Consider the following 22700-nt stretch of genomic DNA (forward strand, 5'->3'; position numbering starts at 1 on the left):
TATAGTATCTACGATATTTCAATTATTTGAGGGGAAAATTAAATTCTGATTGTATAAAGACTATGACTCACCGTTTTTCTAAACTGAAGTTTTCTAGTGAAACTGAGATTAAAACACAGTTTAGGTATATAAAATATATTACAAAAAGACACAGAAGTAATATAACAAGTTAATACAATTGCTCTTGATGCCATTCAATTGTTTTCATAAAAATAATATATATAAACAACCAAAAAAGAGGTAAATTTAATTAAGTTTAAAACTGTGTTCAATATTTAATACTGCATCAGTTCCGCAACATACCAGGTCATAAACAATGCGTCTCAAATAAATTGTGCACCTTTAAATATCTGAAGTTATGTTTAGATTGAGTAAAACTCTAAAATTAGCTAATTTTGATCTAGAAGGGCTTAAGTTTTTATAATAGTTTCAATGTCTTCCTTTTTTGTCCCTTTAGTACCCCTTAAAATACCTTAAATTGCGAAAGGAGTTAAATAATAAAACATTTTTATATGCAATGTTATTTTTTTTTTATTTTGAGCAACACTTTTTGAAAAAACTATTGGGGAAAATGAATTTCCACCTCCAATTTTTTGTTATGAGCTTTTCGCAGCATTTTTGATGTAATAAAACGATTCTTCACCCAAGGTTTTGATGAGATGCTAGGGGTGTACCATAAAGTTTGGACTACAAAAACCCCCACATAAGAAATCCATACCAGTTGAATTGGGAGCCTGTCCTACAGTCTCTCCAGTAAATTGGTATGGAGATGCTCCATTTTGTTTGTTCCATGAAAATTTACATCATCTTCCAGTTTTTGGGTTATTAGGGCATCAACAACGTAACAAGTTCCAAATAAATGTCACCAGTCAAATTATCATTGCTTAGAGATTTTTTTGAAACTTTTATTATGATCTTTTTTTGAGCATAAATAAGTTGGTATGTTCCAATAACCACAATCATATTTATTGACTTCATTGTTCTTCTTAAACAGTTCTATCAGAGAAATAAATGTTTTACAGTCTTTATTCAACTACTGGGTGAAACTTTTACCAAATTGTAAACTTGATTATTTTTTTTTTCAAAATAAAGACCCATTTTAGTCAAACTTCTATATACAGTCAATTTATTTGTTGTTTGGAATGGTTTCGATTGAAGAATCCAGCTAATTATTGAAAGTAACTACAATTTACTTTTTCAGGTATCTCAAGTGGTGGTTTTGGATACTAAAGGGATGAAAAAAAGCTACAAACGATAAAAACCGACCGTATTTTAATTGTGTAACCTGACATATAAATAAATAAAAAAACTTTTTAGATATGTAGAAAAAATACTGTGCTCTAGCGTTGTGTAGTTCGTTATGGGTAATTATCACAATATATTTGTCAAAAAGTTTTTTAAATAAACTAAACTACAAACAAAACACATTTAAATAATATAAATAAATAAATTAGCTGCAATTCTAAATTTTACAAATACAGTAAGTGATTCAGTTTTGGAAAAGAAAAATTTCAAAACATGAGGAAAATCTATGAATTTGAAAAAATTTTCTATCAGAATTGATTATCTATTTGTAGGGATTAAGTTTTCTGACGAAGTTGTCCCCTCAATAAGTATCCAACACTCCCAACAAACTCTCTGAATCCGAACTAAAGAATAGAGGCTTTATTTGTACCGCCCTATAGAACACCTTTAATACAATAGACAAATAAGTGCTCTATTGAGTGGTTAAAAACAAGGCACTGAAGAAAATATGACTGAGTCAAAAGGATTTTTGATGACTCTGGATGAACCGAAAACAGTGTTTGATGCCTTTAGGTTCAAAAATAATTTTTACAAGAATTAAAAACGATTTTAATTGTTTTAGAATATTCAGAAATGTTTCTATGATCTTTTGATAATTTAGATACATGAATTGAAATAGATTTTTGAAAAATTGGATTCAACACATTGACTGCCAAGATAATTTTCATTATTTTATTCAATATCATTGAAAATACTAATTTATATACAAAATTATAATCTAAAAGGCACAGAAAATGTGAGATTAAAAAAAAAAGTTTACTAATTATATCGTAGTTGACTTATGTAAAGAAGCAAGTTAACTATGAGGAATTATGAAGTCTACAGTCAACGTTTTGTACTCCAGTACTCCACTGGACAATACAGAATAGAAGTAACCTTTTCAAAGCAATGAGAATCTTCAAAATAAAAATCCAACTACAGCTTGGAATGAAAACAATGAAACCGCACACCAGGAAACGAAATTTGGTACAATAAGGATATCAAATTTTTTTACTGACCTCCATAAAAGAAGGTGGAGCCCTACAACATACATCGGGATTCATTATTCAAATTGTAATTGATAACAAGCAATACAAACAGTGAGGGCACCAAAAAAAAAATGCTTGCAAAAGTTGTAACCTATGAATGGACTTTTGGGTTTGGCATAGTATGCTTCCGAACACATTAAAATTGGATTCACCCTATAATCTCCAGCCCTAATTGTTTATAAAACGGAAAAACTGATTAACGATTACAAACTATTTTATTTTCAAATCCCTTAGTTTCTGATTCACCCTCATATCTAAATAATCTTTCAGCCTTAAAACGACAGAAGTATTAAATCAATTTCGTTTTTTTTTACTTTTTCGATTCCAAAACGACATAAACTAAGTGAGTATTTAGTAAAAACGTTAAGTACCATACAGGGTTCGACAAAACTTTGGTGTTGAAATATTACGGTTAGCTAAAGTATCACAGAAACGTTTTGTTTTTCTTAATGAATGAATGAAAAAATTACATGGAAAAGCAGTGCGAAAAGAAAATGTCTGTGTATTATAACAAAAACTCGGTAACATATAGAATAAATTATTACTAGATGACTGATTAATGAAAAAAAAATACAAATAACCAAAAAAAATCGAATAACCAGTCACAATTTCTTAATAATTTCAAATAATACCTGAAAAAATTTAATACAAAACGAGCATCTCTTTATTGGGGTACCTCGATTTGTGCTAGAGGTTTATTCATGCCGGATTTCGATTTATTCGCCTTACAGGGTGGTTTGAGACCGTAATGTTTCGGTATAGCTGGAATACATTTCAATAAACCAGGAAACGTTGTATTAGTAGCATAACTCGGTACATTTTGAGTCGTTTGGTATATTAATAATTCCTCCAAATCGGATTCTCTAAAACAAAATTTAATTTCTATAACAAACAGTGTGTTCAAAAAGTAATGTAAATTTTCAACCTGCACCATCCCACAATTAGAAACTATTAAAACAACATAATTGTCATATTAAAGCATTTATGATCGGAAATTTCAAATTTGGAACTGAAAAAGTCGAAATTTGACACAGTAGAGTGACTTATATGACTATTATTTCCATACATTTACATGATGGAGATAGCAATATATGAGAAACTGGCAATAATGCAGACAATCTAGCAACGTCGTATAAAGGTTTGTTAATCCCTTAGTTCAAGTTTCAACTCTTTATGACATCAAAATGGTTATGAGATAAAAAAATGGGAGGATCGTAATTTGCAGCCATCCATCATTCTGTGACTATGGGGAAAATTGTTTTGAGAAGATATCTAGGAGATGTTAGACTCCAAAAACTGTTAAAATTGAACTTATAAGGGCTTTTGTTTCTTTTAGCAATAAAAATGTAACATTTTCACCATAAATAAAATTTTAGTAGACAAAATAGACTCGAAAAACCTCAAAACTGAACAGAAGTATAATTGAAGAAAAGTTTGTCTATTAATAACTGGCCTGATTTGTGTCCTCGAGACTTTTCCCGCAATTGAAAAAAAGATCATTTGGAAAATCCCGAAAACATTTGAAACTGACCAGTTTACACCTGTGTGTGTGTAGCTGTCCCAAATGGATCATTTTGAAGGGGAAGTTTAGAAGTTCTATTTACTGATCCTTTGGAAATTTTCATTTGGATCCTCATTTATCGTAATCCTTTGTGATGCACTTTTCAATTCAATACTTACCGGGCGTGTTCCAAAAATTCATTATAAATTTTTTTTGGTATTTGACTAGCTCTTTCCGTCTTATCGACGTACAAATCAGTTTCTCTGTTATACAGATACAAAAAATCATTCAATTGTTTAGCTACAACTGCAGCTCGATCTTTGTAATCCAACTTTTGACTTGGAGTCTAAAAAAAATTAATTTTTATTAAACACTATACTTGAAATTAAAATTCGAACAAAGTCTTTATAAACGTGATTGTTGTGGGATTTTCGCAATGAAATATCAAAAATAAATAATTCAAGCTTATCATGATCATTTTAAAGGAAATTAATTCCCCGATGATGAATAAAAGGATATCTGAAAGGTATCATATTACAATCCCATAACCATCACATTTGAATTATATACCTTTACGTTGAAAGGTGTTCTCAAATAATTAGACGCTTTCTGCATGAATTTCAAAACGATTTCTACGTGATCATCTTGATCCGGTCCTTTCACTATCCTCCTTAGTATACATGCTAAATAATGACTGAAAGTTTTTCTCGCTTGCCATTGGCTAAAAATTTATAAATATAAAGTTATACAGGTCGAGAAAAATAACAAACAGGACTTTGAAGCCGGTCCTGTTCAATGATGTTAACAGAATATAAAGTTTTGCTGATGCGGCGGCAACTTCTTTATGTTATTTTTTATAACCTGTATGTTGTAGCAGTTTTTATAGAATCAATTTCTAAGAAGGCATTTTTTTGATTTCGGCAAATTAGAGGACCTCTAACTTTCTGGATATGATTAAAGTGTAAATAAACGCGTCTTTAACAACCTTAGCAGTAAGAAAATAATCTGGATAGACAAATAAACTTTGATTTAGTTTTTTTTTTGGGTAAAATAAAAATAATTTGTAATAATTTCCTTACGTAATCCTTTTGCCAGTTTCCAACATGTCAGTTATTCGCTTCTTTATATCCAAACAATGAGTTTCCCTGGTAATTTTACAAGGGGCCAATGACGATCTGTGTCCTTGACTTAACATCCTTTCGTATCGGTCCTGTCTACCGTTCAAAGTCTTATTACCTACTACAACAATTTTAATCAATATCAAAATCAAAAAGTAAATTAAATGCCGAGGATGCTCGATCGATACAGATACGAGCAATTCGAATTATAGGTGATTAGAAACTTGGAGAACTTAGAGCATAGAAGACAGGTCGATGACCTGATTGAGCTGTAGAGCAGTATTTTCAAAATCTAATCGATAGTCATAGAGTCAATTTATGAGGACTCTGTCTTTTGGAGAAGTGGACACCTACAGTTCAAGGCCAATATCTAGAGGAATGTCCATATTTGAGTGTAATAAAATAAAATTAGACAAAATTACGACTATTTTTCGATGTAATCAACATCTATATACAAAAATGTTTAGTGCAATGTGTCTAGTACTTCTGGAATACAGTACTAGTGCGGAGAAACGAAATGTCTGTTCTCCATATCGACCATATTGAGAAATAGAGTCATGTAAAGCAAATCTAAGGCTATGAGATCTGGCTATCTCAAAGCCCACTTTGATATATAGACAAATAATTAGAAGTTTTGGTCATCTAACGATCATATTCCACTTCCAAAGTCTCATTTCATAATTCTAATGAAGTCCTGTCCCTTTAAGGAGGCTCACCCTTGTCCGAAGCTAGGTGATCCAGAGTTTCTTCCTTCTACCCACAGGTTCTGCACTCATCAGATACTTCATGATCTAAAGGAACTGGTCAGGAAGGTTAGTTTGTTTAAGCTGTGCCACATATAAATTTTTTGTTCTTCTTGCCAAGCTCTTTCCTACTCTGATCAATAAAAGGCTTTTGGTGCTAGTTTTCTGGTTTCTTTTAGAAAAATTGTGGAGGTATTATAGGAGATCTCTCCATAGAATTGGGTCATTAGCAGTGCTACTTCAAACGTTATTTTCCCGTATCCTATTTTATTGAGGCCAATATTGACTTTTTTCTAAATTCACTTCTTATTGCAACAAAATGTAAACAAAACTCCCAGAAATAAGCCCCAGAGACCAAAATTTCCAATAAGGTAGATCGTCATCAAAGTACCCAAAGCAATATCTGTCAGTACCCTGATGCCAAATATGAAGGTGAGAATTGATATAATCACCCGATCTTAATTCATTGGATTTCTTTTCACGGATGCTACTTACCTTTGTGGCTTTCGATGGATATATCCCTTTTAAGCATCGTTTGTCTCGAACGAGTCTGATTCCTTTCATTAGGATTATTCAGGACTGGAATATCGGGATAAAAGTGTGCGTAAATCAATAGATTGTAATTATGCTGTCCGCTTAAGCAAAAGTTTGTTCCCGGATTTCCCGACAATGGTATACCTGTATTCCTATCTGGAAAATATAAGAGTACATAAATAATTATTACTAAACTACTTGATAATTTGAAAAAGAATAGTTTACACACCAAAAATATTGACATTAGGTCTATATACCTCTACTGGTAATGTATTACATTTCAAATTAAAATATAATAGGAACTGTTGATATGCTTCTTTGGTTTGAAAGAAGAAATAACTGAAATTGGTCTTTGTCTATATGATTAAGCTGTTATAGATTAATCTGTAATGTTCTAGAATATTCCGAATAACTTTCTAGAATACCCTAGATCTCAAATTGGCTCTAAAAGTATACTGGAGAGTTCCAGAATGTTCTGGATAGCTTTATAGCATATTCTAGACCTCCGATTGGCTATAAAAGTATGCTGGAGTGATCTAAAATATAGTGAATAACTTACTTGAATACCCCAGATCTCAAAGTGGCTCTAAAAGTATATTGAAGGGTTCTAGAGTGTTTTGAAATTATTTGGAATAACTTTCGAGAATATTCTACACCCCGGATTGGTTATAAAAGCAAAAAACGACTGAAGAGAAGAGAAATTAACAGAAATTGAGTGATACATTTAAAAAAGCATCAAGGTTTTAGGTATTTAATTATAAACCTTGATTTTTAGCATCGTGTTATAACTGTAGAAGAGACTTGGGTCTACCAACATGATCCTTAATTTAAACGAGATACTAAAGGGTTTATATGAACCCAGATACAAAGCGAAATAAGGGTTCAAAAAGTTTTAGCATCAGCTTTTTTGGGATACAAAAAAAGGTTTGCTATACACTGGTAAAACTAGAGACGAAGAGTGTTACTGGATCAATTGAATGTAAAAAAAGACTTTGTTTACACCATAAAAAATAATTTTCCACCTAGATAAAGCACTCTTTCACATGATTCAAAAACCAAAGGTAAATTGGAGCACGAATTGTTGAAATATACGCCCTATTCAGCAGACTTGAATCCCTATGACTTCTCTCGAAAAAATTCATAAAAAATGGTACTAGCGGATGCGGAAGGGTATTTTCGCAGTTATTGATTATAAAAAGGTTATACATGTATAATCAAATCATGACTTTTTCCTTCAATATAGTCTAATAACAAAAAAAATTACCCAAATATTGAGAATATTTCATCCAACTATCTGCAGAAGGGAATATTCTGACGAAACCACCTCTCCTTTTGAATTCTGATGTAACCAATCGGATCATTTTAGCTTCTTCGGCGGTATACGGAGAAGGACCTCTACCAACAGTATGCGCCCCTTTTTTCAATGAACTGCTAGTACTAGCTAAGCCGTCTGCGGAATGCACACGTCTACACTGGAATTTTAATATATATATTAAATATATTTATATGAAAAAATATTTTGAAGCAAAAATTAAACTTACGTGATTAAAATTCGATTTTAGACTAAAATTTGATTTTTGGTAATCTCCGTTTATTCTTATAATTGGATCTACGGCTGGTATACCAACCAAGGATAACAAATCAGCCAACATGGCGGATTTCAATCTGACATCCAAAGGACTATCACAATTTAATGATGGTGATAAATTAACCTCTAATAACCATGGTTTAAGCATTTTATCTATCAATATATCGAAGCCATAAAGTTCTGAAATTAAATTTCAGATATTAATAAAAAATATTTAATATTAAAGCTAATTAGAAAACGTTATCTCTTTTGATGCAGTGTGAGACAGTTATTTAGAAGAATAATAATAATAATAAACATAAAAAATACCACGCGTAAAGAAAAAACATTTCAAAATGTTATAGGGGTAAATGTGTGATGCCGAATCAATAAAACTGATATAAACATGAGATTTTTATTTTTTATTTTTTTTGGTCACTAAGTACTGATTTTTTTAAGCTCATTTTTGATTATTTTACTCACCAAAACAGTTATTAGTATAAGGAACAAACATTTTACAAGCGGATATCACAGAATTAGCACAAGCCAATATTGCCTTAATTATTACATCTTCAATTTGGGACATAAGCAGCGCAGTATCTTTGCCTTCAGATTTTAAATGTCTCAATAAAGCACTAAGGGTCCATTTGTGACCCACATTTTCTGCTGATGGATCATCCGATCTAAAATAAACACAAAAGCTTTTATCAATAGAAAATTACTTTTTTCTAAATGTTATTCAAGGATAAAGAGAAATGATTTTATATCCAATTGGATAATAGACATATATTTTTGATGTTTTCAGCAATATTTTAGTACATTTCTTCTTATGTCAGTCAACCACTTTTGTATCAAATTATTTTACCATCTTCCTCAATTCTTTTTTTAACCCTATTTTTTTCACAAAAAAAGTTCATTTTTAATTTACTCACTTAACGTAATCACTATGGTATTTATTGATACTATAATTGCATAGGTGCATGCACGGGTTCCACAGCTGCTTGTGACTAGCATCATATTTAACAGTAGCAAATCGAACAAGGCCTTCTTCATAAATATAAATAATCAATGGATCAAAATTGGTAACGACTACGTATAATCTTAAATCACATTTATGTCCGGCTACCAAAAGAGGATTAGAAATATATTTGGCCACGACGACTGGTTCTTCTAGAGGCACTTGATTTGGAGTTTCGACAATAAAAATTCCTAAAATAAAAACGCATTTAGAGATTTAATTATTCGACCAATGACTACCAATAATGGTAATTGTATCCATAAACGAGTGTTTCAATCTACAGTTGAAAAAAAACTTTCTTTTGACCAAAAACCATAGATTGGAACGGTTCCATTTAGAATGTATGAAATGAGAAATACTTTCTTTATAATTTAATGAAAATTTTTCTATACAAAACAATAAATCAAAACTATTTAAACATGAAAAAGTCACAACTGAAGTTATAAACATTAAGATATTGGTTTATTAAAACATTTTAGTTCCACATATTAGTAAAATGATACCTCATCAGTATTTTCCAAGAAACTCTGAAAGTATACAATGTTATTTACTTGGAATTTGTTTACACCTAACCATTTGGTGTCACATATTTAGTCAGATAAAAACAAATGATCTGTTATATGCATAAAAATTGATTAATAATTATCGATATAATAAGAAATATTTAATATAACTTGAAATTTGTTTGCAAAAACAATTTGGAGTCACAGATTTAGACATATAAAAAGAAATTATTTATTACAAGCATAGAAATTGAAAAATAATCCACATAAGTTGTTAAAAAAAGAACTATAGTTAGTTTGGTACATAATTGTCTTTTAGACTCTAAATTTGATATAACTACTAGTAAATCTACATTTAAGATCAATTAAACAACAATTAAATCATCATTTGCATGTTTATACAGTAATTAAACATTATTTGAGTATGTTTGATGCCTCCAACTAAAACAAATAATTATTATCATTATAGCTATAAATATTTATTGTTTATATAAATTAAGAGATAATTTAAATATGAGTATATACCTCTACCACGACTAGACGCTACAGGTTTTACAATCCAAGGTCCCTTGACACGATGATGTGTGGAACACAATTCTCTATACTCGATGGGCATAACAAAAGTTTGAGGGATGAAATCGAAATTTTTGAAACCCTTAGCATGTTGCATTCTTTCTATATTTTTATAAAGCCTATCTTTACGTGTTAGTTCATAAGACCTTGGAAAATGATTAACTCTTTGGTGAGGCGCTAAGGATCTAATGGTACCTAAAAAATATTGAAATTTTGAAAAAAATAATAAAAGGTATTAAAATGTCGGGAGTGTAAATGTAGTGAAAAGACAGACACTTAGTGTACATGCTTACACCATAACAAACCTGGTTTTGGATGGGAACCAGTCCATAGTAGATTAAAATCTGAAGAATTCGGAGCAACTTCTGTAACCCCATGGCAGTCCAATAATTTCGATAATAATTTAGATTCAGCTTGAAGAACTTTATAAGTAATATGTAACTTATAAGCGGGTTTTTGTTGTATTAATTCTTCCGAGGCATTAGCTAATGCGGAACTCTTAAATATTAAAACAGTATTACGAGACCCCAAGGTACCTCCTGATATCCAAGCTTCTTGTGATGTTTTCGAAACTGGTACCTCAGGTGGAATTTCATTACTACAAAAATTTTATATTATATTAATTGAAGATATTTGTGATAATTTACAGAATTTTCGATGCCCTTTCCTATGAAATGTAAAAAAATTCAAGACTAAACTTCATATTTCATTTTGGGAGGATCTTTGAAGAAAATTTAGTTGTCAAAGTACAATACAATAAAGTGGATAATATCTACAGATATTAGAGAAAAATTCAGATGAATTTAACATTTTATTCTGGAATAAGTTGTTCTCTTTGATTCGGAATTTGAAATAATCTGAATTTATTGTTGATTTTTCTTAAAATTTGAACATAGTTTTACAAGATGAGCATAAAATTACCACAAGTTAAAATTCAATATTTTGTTATATACTGCAAAGAGAAAAACAAAATTTAACATATTAGTACAGAATTAGTTTCTAATTCCCTAGAGTACAACACAGAGTATACTGTTAAAAAGAAACTGATAATTGAAAATTTCAAAAACTTCCAAAAAAGATTTAGTACTTGTCAGATCTTAAATTTGTGTTTTCATGGCGAAGATTTTCTAGTTAAAGGCATATGGGGCAAATCTCACCCCTAGTACAAAAATTCCATAGTCTAAATTAAAACTTAATTCATTCAGTATACAACAATTTCGAATAGTACATAAGTTCTTCCAATAGGAGGCCACCCAAAACTTAAACCCACAAAATATTAGTTTTCTAGGTACAAGAATGATTTAGAGGGCTCAGTTGAATGAAGAAAACTTAGTTTTACTTTGTAACTTCTTCATTTATTCTCTAAAACGTCCAAAGTTACCATTTTGTTTCATAGATACATCCACTAATTTCAGTTCAACAGAAGATTGTTATTTCTTTTTTTAAGCTCCATATTCCATAGAAAAGTTTTTAAACAATATTACTTTGGGAAAGAATGGTTTTATTGCCAATACTAGATCAAACTGAATTTTTAAAATAATTCTGAGTCAGAATAGCCTTTTTGGGTAGAATATTCAAAGTCTAAATTGGTAAATATTTTCTACAGCCCTCTCAATTAGTTGTAGTGGGTTCAGATTTGCTTTTCATATATCATGAGCTGTAGCAAAAAAATGCCACTCTTCTTTCACTTCGTTGAAGTATATAATAAAAGGATGGATTGTGAACTGTCATGGTAGCTTTAAGCTTCATAATTTTCAACTCAACAACAAATTCAGATTTTTTTAGATTTTCTTTTGTATTATTGACAAAAGATCCCTGCTATTTGGGAATGAAGTCATGATGAATGAAAGAGTGCAACTTATTGTTGAATAAATTTGAATATAAAATCTGTAGATACAGCAATCAAATGAAACCCCATTTCTGCAATAAATTCGTTCAAAATTTAAAATGGAGCTGTGGTCTTGAATTTTTTGTACATATCATAGGCAAGTGCATTCAAAATTCTGTGAAATGTCATAAATTTGTATCTCAAATAGGAAATTGAATTTTTTTTGGCCCAATTTATAGCAGCTTTACAGCCTCGTATTTCGAAAATTAGTTGATATATTTCAATAAAATTTCATATTTTAACAATTTTGAACCAAATTTCAAAGAAAATTGAGAGTAAAAATGGTCTTTTTATGAATTGATTTGACTTGGAATGACCCTGGTTATACTTTCCATAAAAAGTCTAAATTATTGCTGGAAATTTATAAATATATTTTATTCTTAATAAATGGTCTTCATTTTATGTCTCTTTTGATAGAAGATTAGTTAAAAAAAATAAGCAAAAATTGATGTTTTCATCAAAATATTTCTATGAAACCTACAAAAATGTATGAGAAAAAAATTAAAGGAATTTATAAATGTAGACACCCAACATAAAGTTTAAATATGTGTTACCAAAAAACAGAAACAATAAACCTGGTGGTGGACTTAAGGATCTTTTCTAGGGAATCTTTACAGTTCAATGGGACGCTGGAACTATTACGGGAAAGTAGGTAGGAAAAATCCCAGGAATTCCATTTAGATTTAGATAATTGTCTAAAATAATTGAACCAATTAGGGTGTAAACGCAACATTGTGATAATTAACTCACAACTTCTGTTCATTAGATTGGATGGTTTCGGTATCTTCGACTTTGAGTGATTCATTCGAGCTGCTATTATTACTTTTGCTATTTTGCTGTAACGAGGAGGAATTTTTACTTTCTCCCGCGGTATCGCTAGGTTTACTCATTTTTTATAATATTCCTTGAATCCACTAAAACTAAAAATGACCTAAATTATTTTGACTCTACTCAAATATTTCAAATTCCCACAGATAATAAGTCTGAGTAAGTGTACTCACATTTTGATTGCTTTTTGAAATTATTACTGCAAAAATTTAAAATTGAAAATTTGATCTCGTCACATTCTTTTTGATATGTCAATAGCAATGTGTGCAACTATAGAAAATTTAATATGTACAATTTCTGTCATACGTTACCGGCTCTGGAATAAGGTGATGTGGCACCTTGTCTACCAACATTAAAAACAAAAGTTACTACAATATTTAAATGGTTATTTTTTATTATTAATTTGAAATATTTTTCTAATAAATAAATTCTATTATTAATCATGTCGGAATTGTAATCACGCCTAAATTACATAAATGATTTTAATGTTAAACAACGAATAACTAAGTGTACAAAACCATGTATATTATTATCAGAAAAACTAGAAATATCTTGGAAAAAGTAAACAAGCAGTTTTATTATAAGAATTTTCATTAAATATATTCTAAAAAATATATATTATTATTTATAAAATAGTAAATTGAAAGTTCGATCGTGTGAAACTGTCTATAATTTATTTGTCAATATAATTAAAAGTATAAGTTGGTAAAACTGATAAACGAAGTTGTCTGTAATACCGGTTTTTCATTAGGTGCAATTTTGATACTGTGTTTACTTTTATTAAAGATTTAACTCGAATGTGGCATAATTTGAGTGTTTTTTTCTTATTAAACACATTCATAAGCATAAAATCTTATTCGACAACTTGAGAAATACTTGAAAAGGTAAGAAAAAGTAATATTATACGACTTGATAATTTAACAAAACACGTGGACGGATGTTCTGTGAATAAGCTTTGTGAATGTTTTCACGATAGATATAGAAAGTCTGAAATATTAATTAATTATTTATAGATAAAATATAGATTGTTGTTATATTTTTTATATTATTCGTAATATTGTATTAATTATAATATAACATCTGGTATATGATGTGCTTAATTTTTGCAAATGGCATATGTATTTCAAAACGAGTACAGAGGATATAAAATGTTCCTTAGTTTGCAATATCAAGTTGGTTGCCTTGCCACATCAATAAATAATTATAAAGCTTGAGTTTTTTTGCAAATAATTTTACGAAATACATGTGAAAAAATATTCAAAACTTGAGGTAGGTCATAATTACCATCAAAAATTATTTTATTCATAATGAATTATTCAAATTAGGTATTTTTTAGTATAATATAGGAAAAATACAGTTTATTATTCTATTGGAATGTTATTCTGAGGCCTTGCATAGATAATACAGTAATCAGCACATAGTCTTTGAATTTTTTAAACATTTTGCGCAAATAACATTTAGCTTTTAACTAATGAATTAATTTTACAAAAAGAATTTTAATGCCCCCATGCGACTACATAACCTATCTTAAAAAATTTAGATTGACATATAGTTTTTAAAATAAAAAAGTTTTTAATCAAAGTTGCACTTTTCCAACTTACTAGAAATCTGAGATATGTTTGATTTTATTTAATTAGTAGAAATTTCAAAAGTAGTACACTTTCACAAAAAAGTAATTGCTCCATGAGTAACTGTTCAGTTTCATAATTAATACCACTATAGCAACTTTTTCAATGCTCACTATTATTAAACATCCGTTTAGTTCATTATTGATGTGGTATTTTATAAGGCTACAACAGGGCTTTGGTGTTAAATATGGAGTTATTGCCTCTTTTTTGGAAGGTTGTCTGCTTCCTCTTTGCCAGGCATACCCTGGTAATCACATTAGGGTTACTTTGTTTCTGTTAGTTGGTGCTTTTAAAGTTCGTTTCCACTTCCACGTTAGTTTGGGCGTGCACTCAGTAGCTTTCAGGACCTTATAGCCGCTTGGCTATATGAGTGAATGTGCTTTCTAGAATACTCCTGAACAAATTTTTGTTTATTCCTAACAAATCCACCTGTAAATGGTGAGTGATTTTCCTATTGGTATGGCTAGGTTTGCTTTTTAGTCCACAAATCCCGCTCTTTGCTCTAGTTTCTGAATATCTGGGAGATATTACCAGCTTGTAGAATCTTTATTGACCCATGATGGTGGTTATCAATTACTACCCTAAAAGTGATGTTTATGTCCAACATGCTGATCAAATGCGCAGCATCATGTTGTGTATTTGGTCAGTTAGTATTGTTAGTTAACTTTACTGGGTGTGCCTAGTTCAATAGATAAGCTAGCAAAAGTTGGTTCAATAGTTTTTACAGCTCAGGAATGTTTTCCTTTTTGTAATTAATAGATTTTTGGTGGTTTATAGATAGTAAATCAAGGCAAAACATGTTGTAATGGACTATAAAACTTTGTAAGTTTGTAAAGGTTGTAAGTAAATTTAGTCAAATGCCTTTGTTATGTGCACAATACAAGAGATATTGATTCGATGTTTTTTTTAGTTCAACAATGAGTTCAGGCAGCACTTGTTATAAATGTAATCAACCCGGTCATTTTGCTAGGGAATGCTCTCTCCCTGGTGGCGGTAGAGATTCCGGAAGAAGTTCTTTCAGCAGAAATCGCGACAAGTGTCACAAATGCAATAAAATGGGTCATTATGCCCGTGACTGTAAGGAAGAATCAGCAAGGTGTTACCGTTGTTATGGAGAAGGTCACTTTGCCAAAGATTGTGTGCAAAGTCCTGACATGCCGTCCTGCTACAACTGTAGGAAGCCAGGTATATATTCATTAAAAAAAAACTATCAAAACACCAGTATATCATTTTGTTGAGTGACTTTTAAATGATATAATTTATTTCTTAGGTCACATTGCCCGCAGTTGCCCTGATGCAAGTGGTGACAGATCATCTAATGATACCTGTCACAATTGTCAGCGACCGGGTCACATTTCTAGGAATTGCCCCGACAACACGAAAGCCTGCTATCTGTGTCACAAACCTGGGCATCTGAAAAGAGATTGCCGAGAAAATGACTACAGAAAGTAGTGCCACATGTTGATTGTATTGTTGTATGCAGTTTATATATATATTTAAACATGAAAATGTATTTTTTTTTTCAAATTCTTGTTGGAACTCAAGTTTTTTTTCTTTTTTTGTATTCTCATTTGTCCAATTTCCATGAGATATTGTACTTATTTTTTAATTAAAGACTTTCCTATGAATGTTGATACGAAATTATATACAAATATCCTTTCAGTGTGAGTTTAAATATTAAGAAATCGAATAGTTTCAATTGAATTTGGTTCCTACACTAATGTGAGTGGTAAAAATCTTTACTTTCAATTTCCGGAACAAAAAGTGGGTAGAAAGATAGTAATTTCGACTAGAGGTTGAAGATGAATAGTGAATTAATTGGGTAACCTGGTGTGAGTAATATAAAGCCTCTCCTTGGCCTTTGATTTCTATCATGTCAAGGTATTCAACTTTTTATAAATTCTCGACCAATGAAAAAATAGTTTGAAGTGTAGTTAAAATGTCATTTGGTTTCTGAAGACGATAACTTTCTCATTGTAATGTAAGTCAGAAAATTAGAATTATTAGTATAGTGATAGCATAGTGTGCACGAAAAATCTGCGTTTCTTGTATTGGGCCGACACAATGTAATTGTTAGTGTAGAGGGTGCAAACAGTGTACAGTGAAAATCAGCGTTTCTAGAATAAAATTGGACCAGCAAAAGGAGGAAAAAATTGTGGAAAGTGAAGGAAAAATGTGCTGTTGCTTCCTAAAGATGATTGTTATAGAAACGAAAAGGAATTCAATTTTCTATCCTCGTAAATATGTCGTAATTATCTAGGAGAAGAAAAATATTTAACGGCCATTAAAACATAAATGTTTATAGAATTGAAGCACCCTTTAGTTAGACCAATGACTAAAATCACCCATATAGTACCAACATAAAATTATGTACTATTGCGTCATTGGTGCCAACTTTATATTGACTTAATCTTCAGTTATTCGTCTATAAAATAATTTGTGATAAATGATCAGTATCATAGATAAAATTTAAATATAAAGAAAGAGAATCACCAACATAAAATTTACTATTGCATCACTTGTGCCAACTTTAAATTGACAAATCCTTATAGATCTCTAACTTAATCTTGAGTAATTTATCTACAAAGTAGCTTGCAATCAACGATCAGAATCATAGATTAACTTTATATATAAAGAAAGGGAATCACCAATGTATTACTAACAAAATTATTAACTATTGCGTCATTTTTCTCAACATTATATTGACAAATCCCTGTAATTTTGAGTTGAAAGGTATTCCTATATAATAGTCTCTGCTCAACGACCAGAATCATAGATAAATTTAATGTACAAAGAATCAACAAGATACTACAATCAAATTATTAATTTTTCTTTAAATAATAATGAATATATGTTTACAGATACGCCTTAAACGGAAAATATGTATTTCCTGAAATTATAAAATAAGTGGCTAATGATATCAACTATCATTAAATATAAAAAAGAAGAGTTACTTTTTGGTTATGTTAGTTACCTAACCAAAAATGACTTTATTTAGATTTAGGTGGTTGAGAAGATACATTAGAAGAAATACAAATCCTATTCCTATAGATAGAGCGGCGCTTTGGAAGCAAAGAATAGCTGTAACTTATTCGATTATCGCTTGGAACGCTTTCGGTTTCGTAGCATATATGATATATCAAGGTAAAGCGGATTGGGCTAAATATTATGATGTAAAGTCAGAAGATGATGTTAATGTATCACCAGGTGGGTAAACGAGTGTAAAAATATCAAATTTAAATTCATTTTAAACCATTTGCAGGTCACCAATGGGCCAAAACCCTCGGTATTGAAAACGCCCAAGTCTATAGAGTAAAAGGATTATCGTTGAATAAAATAGATGAGGAACAAGGTGTAAATAATAAAAAAACTTTAGTAGATGGATAATTTTTTTTATAAAATATAATCACAAAGTTAAGTAGAACTTATGTAAACTTTAAAAAATAAATAACATTGTTATTTGGAATAAAAAAAATTTAAAATAAGAAACAGTGTTAATTGAGTCATTTGAACTACCTATTCTTTCGATTTAGGCAAAATTTCTCCATTTCTACCATCAACGCTGATCTATAATAATTAAAATGTATGTATTAGTGGATTATTGTATACATTTATCTTAAATTTATTTACAAATCAAATTTTAATGATTCTATTTGAAGCAAGTTGTAATTTTACTAGTTTAAGAAGAAAAAATAAGTTTAGAAACAGTTTCAAATGTTAATTATTAAAAATAAACAACAGATCAAAAATTGGTAATGAAACTTGAACACTTTATTCACTACCACTATAAAAATATTCGTGTATATATATATATATATATATATATATATATATATATATATATATATATGGAGTTGACGTTTTGAGTTGTCAGAAAACAGCCAGTGTTTTATTTTTTTATTTAAGTTTATTGTAGTTTTTTCACTGCAAGGACTAACACAACCAATAGGTTATGGGCCCGGAACGTTGTTAAGAAGAATTAGTAATATTTCGTGGCTAAAATCAGTCAAGAAAAATTTAGCGTTTTAATGACAAGGTCAGAAGAGAAAAGTTTCGAAAAAATTTAGAAAAATGACTACAAATACGATGATACCGATACTAGAAGCTAACAATTTTAGCAACTGGCTGTTTAGGATCAAAATATTATGTCGAAAAGATAAGTTTTTAGAGGCAATAGATGGTAATCCACCAGACTCAACAGCAAGTAGAAAAGAGAAGGATGAATGGGAGTGCAAAGATGAAAAGCTCAGTCTATTATTATTCCGGGTATATCAGAAGCATTTAGATATTATTAAAGAATGCATAATGGCCAAAGAACAAATTAAGGCATTTAAAAATGCGTTTGTAAGGACAAGTTCTTTAACTAAGATGGCATTATAGAGAAAATTATTAACTATGAAAAATGAGAAATTTGAAAAAATGGAAGACCTATTTTAAAAATTTGATACAACTATAACAGATCTCAAAGATGTGGGATCTATATTAGATGAAGGAGATAAAGTATGTCTTTTATTGTTTGCTTTACCGCCAAAATACAATAATGTAGCCACTGTTTTGGAAAAAATAGAAAATGTTAAGTTAGATTTCGTTAAACCTAATCTGTTAGATGAAGAACTTAAAAATAATTCACAGTCGGACACTACTAATCTAATCTAATTTTAAAGCTTCAAGTGGATGCTATAAATGTGGATCCAAAAGCACTGGTTTTCACAATGTCCTAAGCGAGACAGAGGTAAAGGTGGTTACAGAGGACGTGGAAGAGGAAGAGAAAGATCATATACTCAAAATTCAGGGCAAGCTAACGTTATAAAAGAAGAAGAGAAAGAAGTGCAGCTGTATGCAGCAAATTTATGTTCTGAAACAAATGGAAAAATGACAATGATTTTGGATTCTGGAGCAAGTAATCACTTATTAAAAGAGGAACTAGAACAGTATATGGTTAATATAAGAAAGCTCGACACGCCTGTAACCATTCCTATTGCAATCTGTGACATTTTACAAGCAAATAAAATAGGAACTCTGAAAACAGAAACTCAAGGACAAAAGTTTTGCTTGGAAGGTTTGATTCAAAATATGAAACATAATTTGTTATCACTTTCGAAAATTACCTCAATGGGTCATACAATTATAGTAGAAAGAGAAAAGATAATTATACAAGGTAAAAATTTGCATTTAAAATGTAAAAACAAGAATGGTTTATATGTGTTGATACTTGACAAAATAAGACATGAAGATGAGAAATGTAATGTTATATTAGATGAAGATATATGGCACAGAAGACTGGGTCATGCTGGAAAAGATGTTTTAATTCAGTTAGGATTACCAGCAGAAAATAAAATTTCCTCTGCATGTATGGAAGGTAAAGGTACAAGATGCCCATTTACTGATAGAGAAAGAAAATCAACCAAAATTGGCGAATTCTTCCCCAGCAACGTTTGTAGTCCAATGAACCCTACCGCTTTTGGTGAATCGCGATATTTTCAGACCATTATCGATGATTATTCGCATTTTGTTGTAGTTAAAACTCTCAAAACAAAAAATGAAGCTGATAAAAATTTAGAAGATTATATAGTAGAATTGGAAAGGCAAAAAGAAGTAAATGTTGAAGTGATTAGATTAGATAATACATTTAAATTGAGGGGGTGTATTAAATATAGATATTAGTATGTATTAGATAGTGCCCCTATATGTTCAGGCTAATTTGTCTGTGTTCAGTTGTGCAATTTTGACAAAATATATATATATATATATATATATATATATATATATATATATAGAGTTGACGTTTTTGAGTTGTCAGAAAACAGCCAGCATTTTTTTATTTAAGTTTATTGTAGTTTTTCCACTTCAAGGACTAACATCACCAATACAAAGGGCCTAGAACCATTCTTGGTGCAACCAAACAGCCAAAAGTGCGACTGTTACATCCTTGAGCTTGCTTGGAAGAGAGGCTCTGTGGAAGTGAATGGTAACACCTGGCATGAGACAAATTCGAATAGTGACTAGGTAGGTCACCTAAGACTCCCATTTCTTGGCATTCCTTATGATGAAGAATGAAGATGGTGCAAACACATGGAAAACCCTTATAGTTGTCCCAGTAACCTTATAAGGTTTAAACAAAAGTTACTGATGAGCTGTTCCTAGGATATCAGTATCTGGTTGTTTTAAATGGGGCACATCAGGAGAATCGTTGATCATCATAATCAATTATGAATTAAGGAACAGGTGAAAATAAAGAGGAAACTGAGAGTGGTCAATAAGTTATAAAAATCCCCAAAATACTTTTTTTAAAGGTGATAGCAAATCCCAAAAAAGAAGTTGATTTGTATGATGAACACTTACCTATAGGATTCGTATCTCATAACAATACTTTGCAATTCTTGCTTGTATAGTCTAGTTAACATGGCACTATAGCATTCCAATTCTGAAAGTCTGAACATGTCCCAACGTAACTTGTGATCTAAGTCAGGGCTAGCTACAAAAATTATATATTATTTTCAAAAATTCTCGATTTGGTTAAAAATTCCCAATAATTTAGGTTAGAACCTCCTTGAGTATTCTTCTTAGAGACAAACTGATTCAGTGGTAGATAGTTTTGATTTAGAATTCTCCATACAATTCATCAACTAGCAAAATTTGTAATATTTCCAACAGGATAATACTGCACCTAATTTTTTTCTACACAAAAGGATTATCATAGGAGCAAGTTAGGATGAATCCCAGCAGCTAGATCATCAAATCCCAATAAAGTTTTAAAAAAACACACTTTCTGTTGAAATAAGATGAAATTATAGTACAATGAATACAAAGTATGACTTACTTTTAAAATAAACATTAAGCCAATGCGGGATTTCCTCAAGTAAATAAGGATTAGCGGGTACTAGAACGCTGTGAGTTTGAAAATGAGTTGGTCTGGGGGGTACATATCTCTGATATGATTCTGATTGATAATTAAAACACGGCACTAAGCAGGGGTGTTCATATTGAGCTCTTCGAGTGATATGACTAAAAAATTGCAATTTTACAAGTTAATCTTATAAATAATTTTAGAAAATATACTAACTTAACGTAATATATTCCATAAACAGGTGATTGGATGCATTGCCAACCCGTAGGTAACCCCTCTCTTTCTAACGGATGTGACCAGTGAGTTGTTTTAGTATTATGATCTATGTAGTATTTCCTACCTCTTAATGTATAATCTACTGACCATCCGGGTGGTAACGGGAGTTCTTCTGATTGTTCTTCACAAACAAAAACCAATTTAGGTAAAAATTATTGTTACACGTAATTGAAACTCACCTTGTACGTTTTCAGATATATTTAAACTATGTCTTGATTGAAGTGGTAAAGATTCCGTGTAGGATACTGTTTGTGTTGAATTTCCTATATTTTTACAATTTGTATTGCTATAAATTGGTGTAGAATCTACAGTCGCATCCTTTAAAACTGAGTTTTTATTTGTATTTTGGTAAATAGGGGAATTAGTCCTGTTATACTGTGATTCTTGATAACTATTCTCTTGATTAAATGGGTATATTTGATCAATTTCGACGTAATTAGCGTTATTCTACAATTAAATTCTATACAAATAACATACAAGGTTTATTTTACCAAATATACTACTTACAGCAGAATTATCAGTATACATACTTCCTACTAAATGGTTTGAATAAATAGGTTGAGATGAATTTATTCCTGGGTTACAAAAAGTTGTTTGATCATTAGTTAACCCCACAGTGAGGTTTGCAAATCTATTCATAAATAATGAAATTTAAGTAATGATAAATATGTTTATATTATTGTTAAATACCTTGTAGCCAAATCTGGAACGGAAGCACTTGGGGTATATTTCCCCTCGTGCGCTCCCAAACCAACATCACTTATTAAAGTTTTCTGATTACCGAATTTCTGAACTGTTACCTGAGACGTAGAATTTGAATTAGGAACTGATGAAATTGTATTAGTTGATGAAAGGGATGCTCTTTGATTTGAGTTTCTTCGTTTAGGTTCAGTTGTCCACACGTTTATAACTAAAATTTGATATCAAATATTAACCCAATTACGAAAATAAATATTAATCATTTAAAAAAAAAATTACTCTGTTTTTACTATTAGATTATAATATTAAAAGTTCAATATACTTACTCGGCATTTCTGGAGGGGTATCTTTTCTAACATATTTCCCAACTACTCCTTCTTTTATCGTCCGCAAGTCTTTGTTTTTCCTTGAAAGCATATTCAGATCTAAATGATTGCAAATGATTATAACTGCATTTGCAAATTTTACTTTACATATTCATATGTATAATCACGCACTTTTCATATAATTTCAAAACAATTAGGAACTCATTTTTTATAATATACTTTGCTATAAAATAATTTAGTAAACTTTATTGTTTACAAAATTGTCGACTGTCATAATTATCTTCTTTCTTATGTCATTTTAAGGTACTTTGAGTTTTA

At 30.4% G+C, this 22700-nt stretch overlaps 4 protein-coding genes across 8 annotated transcripts; 2 read left to right on the forward strand and 2 right to left on the reverse strand.

Moving 5' to 3' along the window:
• Positions 1–118: 118 nt before the first annotated feature.
• LOC130445479 (tubulin polyglutamylase TTLL5) lies at positions 119–12924 on the reverse strand. Of its 5 annotated transcripts, none has more exons than XM_056781110.1 (13): positions 12780–12924; positions 12529–12698; positions 10196–10488; positions 9843–10085; positions 8729–9005; positions 8280–8479; positions 7771–7997; positions 7494–7701; positions 6191–6385; positions 4914–5073; positions 4405–4555; positions 4014–4180; positions 119–3196 (listed from the first exon to the last, which is right to left on the reverse strand). In XM_056781110.1, exons 2-13 carry the CDS (start codon positions 12666–12668, stop codon positions 2998–3000), a joined length of 2460 nt encoding a protein of 819 aa, XP_056637088.1. In that variant the 5' UTR covers positions 12669–12698; positions 12780–12924; the 3' UTR covers positions 119–2997. The 5 variants fall into 5 exon arrangements, with proteins under 5 accessions (XP_056637088.1, XP_056637089.1, XP_056637087.1 ...); XM_056781111.1 differs by having other exon boundaries at positions 4914–5070; positions 12780–12906; XM_056781109.1 differs by having other exon boundaries at positions 4914–5070; positions 10184–10488; positions 12780–12906.
• A 395-nt stretch (positions 12925–13319) lies between these two features.
• LOC130445487 (CCHC-type zinc finger nucleic acid binding protein-like) lies at positions 13320–15862 on the forward strand. Its single transcript, XM_056781121.1, has 3 exons — positions 13320–13490; positions 15145–15419; positions 15505–15862. The coding sequence occupies exons 2-3, from the start codon at positions 15152–15154 to the stop codon at positions 15684–15686; spliced, it is 450 nt and encodes a 149-aa protein (XP_056637099.1). The 5' UTR covers positions 13320–13490; positions 15145–15151; the 3' UTR covers positions 15687–15862.
• Positions 15863–15993: 131 nt separating this feature from the next.
• Positions 15994–17723, forward strand: LOC130445488 (uncharacterized). The gene is made up of 2 exons (XM_056781122.1): positions 15994–17441; positions 17497–17723. The coding sequence occupies exons 1-2, from the start codon at positions 17219–17221 to the stop codon at positions 17619–17621; spliced, it is 348 nt and encodes a 115-aa protein (XP_056637100.1). The 5' UTR covers positions 15994–17218; the 3' UTR covers positions 17622–17723.
• On the reverse strand, positions 17604–22677 carry LOC130445485 (protein salvador homolog 1). The gene is made up of 8 exons (XM_056781120.1): positions 22383–22677; positions 22048–22267; positions 21865–21988; positions 21537–21804; positions 21298–21478; positions 21055–21239; positions 20577–20709; positions 17604–17801 (listed from the first exon to the last, which is right to left on the reverse strand). The coding sequence occupies exons 1-8, from the start codon at positions 22471–22473 to the stop codon at positions 17747–17749; spliced, it is 1257 nt and encodes a 418-aa protein (XP_056637098.1). The 5' UTR covers positions 22474–22677; the 3' UTR covers positions 17604–17746.
• Positions 22678–22700: the final 23 nt, after the last annotated feature.

The sequence above is a fragment of the Diorhabda sublineata genome, chromosome 6 (assembly GCF_026230105.1).
Source record: "Diorhabda sublineata isolate icDioSubl1.1 chromosome 6, icDioSubl1.1, whole genome shotgun sequence".
NCBI lineage: Eukaryota > Metazoa > Arthropoda > Insecta > Coleoptera > Chrysomelidae > Diorhabda > Diorhabda sublineata.

Excerpts from the sequence above, each read along its gene's own strand:
- LOC130445479 (XM_056781107.1), bottom strand. The coding sequence starts at position 12,668 with ATGAGTAAACCTAGCGATACCGCGGGAGAAAGTAAAAATTCCTCCTCG. Across the intron at positions 7,702-7,770 it reads TAAAATCGAATTTTAATCAC|TGTAGACGTGTGCATTCCGC; the intron begins GTAAGTTTAATT and ends TTAAAATTCCAG. Across the intron at positions 3,197-4,013 it reads GAATTTTTGGAACACGCCCG|AGAATCCGATTTGGAGGAAT; the intron begins GTAAGTATTGAA and ends ATTTTGTTTTAG.
- LOC130445487 (XM_056781121.1), top strand. The coding sequence starts at position 15,152 with ATGAGTTCAGGCAGCACTTGTTATAAATGTAATCAACCCGGTCATTTT. Across the intron at positions 15,420-15,504 it reads CTACAACTGTAGGAAGCCAG|GTCACATTGCCCGCAGTTGC; the intron begins GTATATATTCAT and ends TTTATTTCTTAG.
- LOC130445488 (XM_056781122.1), top strand. The coding sequence starts at position 17,219 with ATGACTTTATTTAGATTTAGGTGGTTGAGAAGATACATTAGAAGAAAT. Across the intron at positions 17,442-17,496 it reads TGATGTTAATGTATCACCAG|GTCACCAATGGGCCAAAACC; the intron begins GTGGGTAAACGA and ends AACCATTTGCAG.
- LOC130445485 (XM_056781120.1), bottom strand. The coding sequence starts at position 22,473 with ATGCTTTCAAGGAAAAACAAAGACTTGCGGACGATAAAAGAAGGAGTA. Across the intron at positions 22,268-22,382 it reads TACCCCTCCAGAAATGCCGA|TTATAAACGTGTGGACAACT; the intron begins GTAAGTATATTG and ends ATCAAATTTTAG. Across the intron at positions 21,989-22,047 it reads GTTCCAGATTTGGCTACAAG|ATTTGCAAACCTCACTGTGG; the intron begins GTATTTAACAAT and ends ATTTATGAATAG.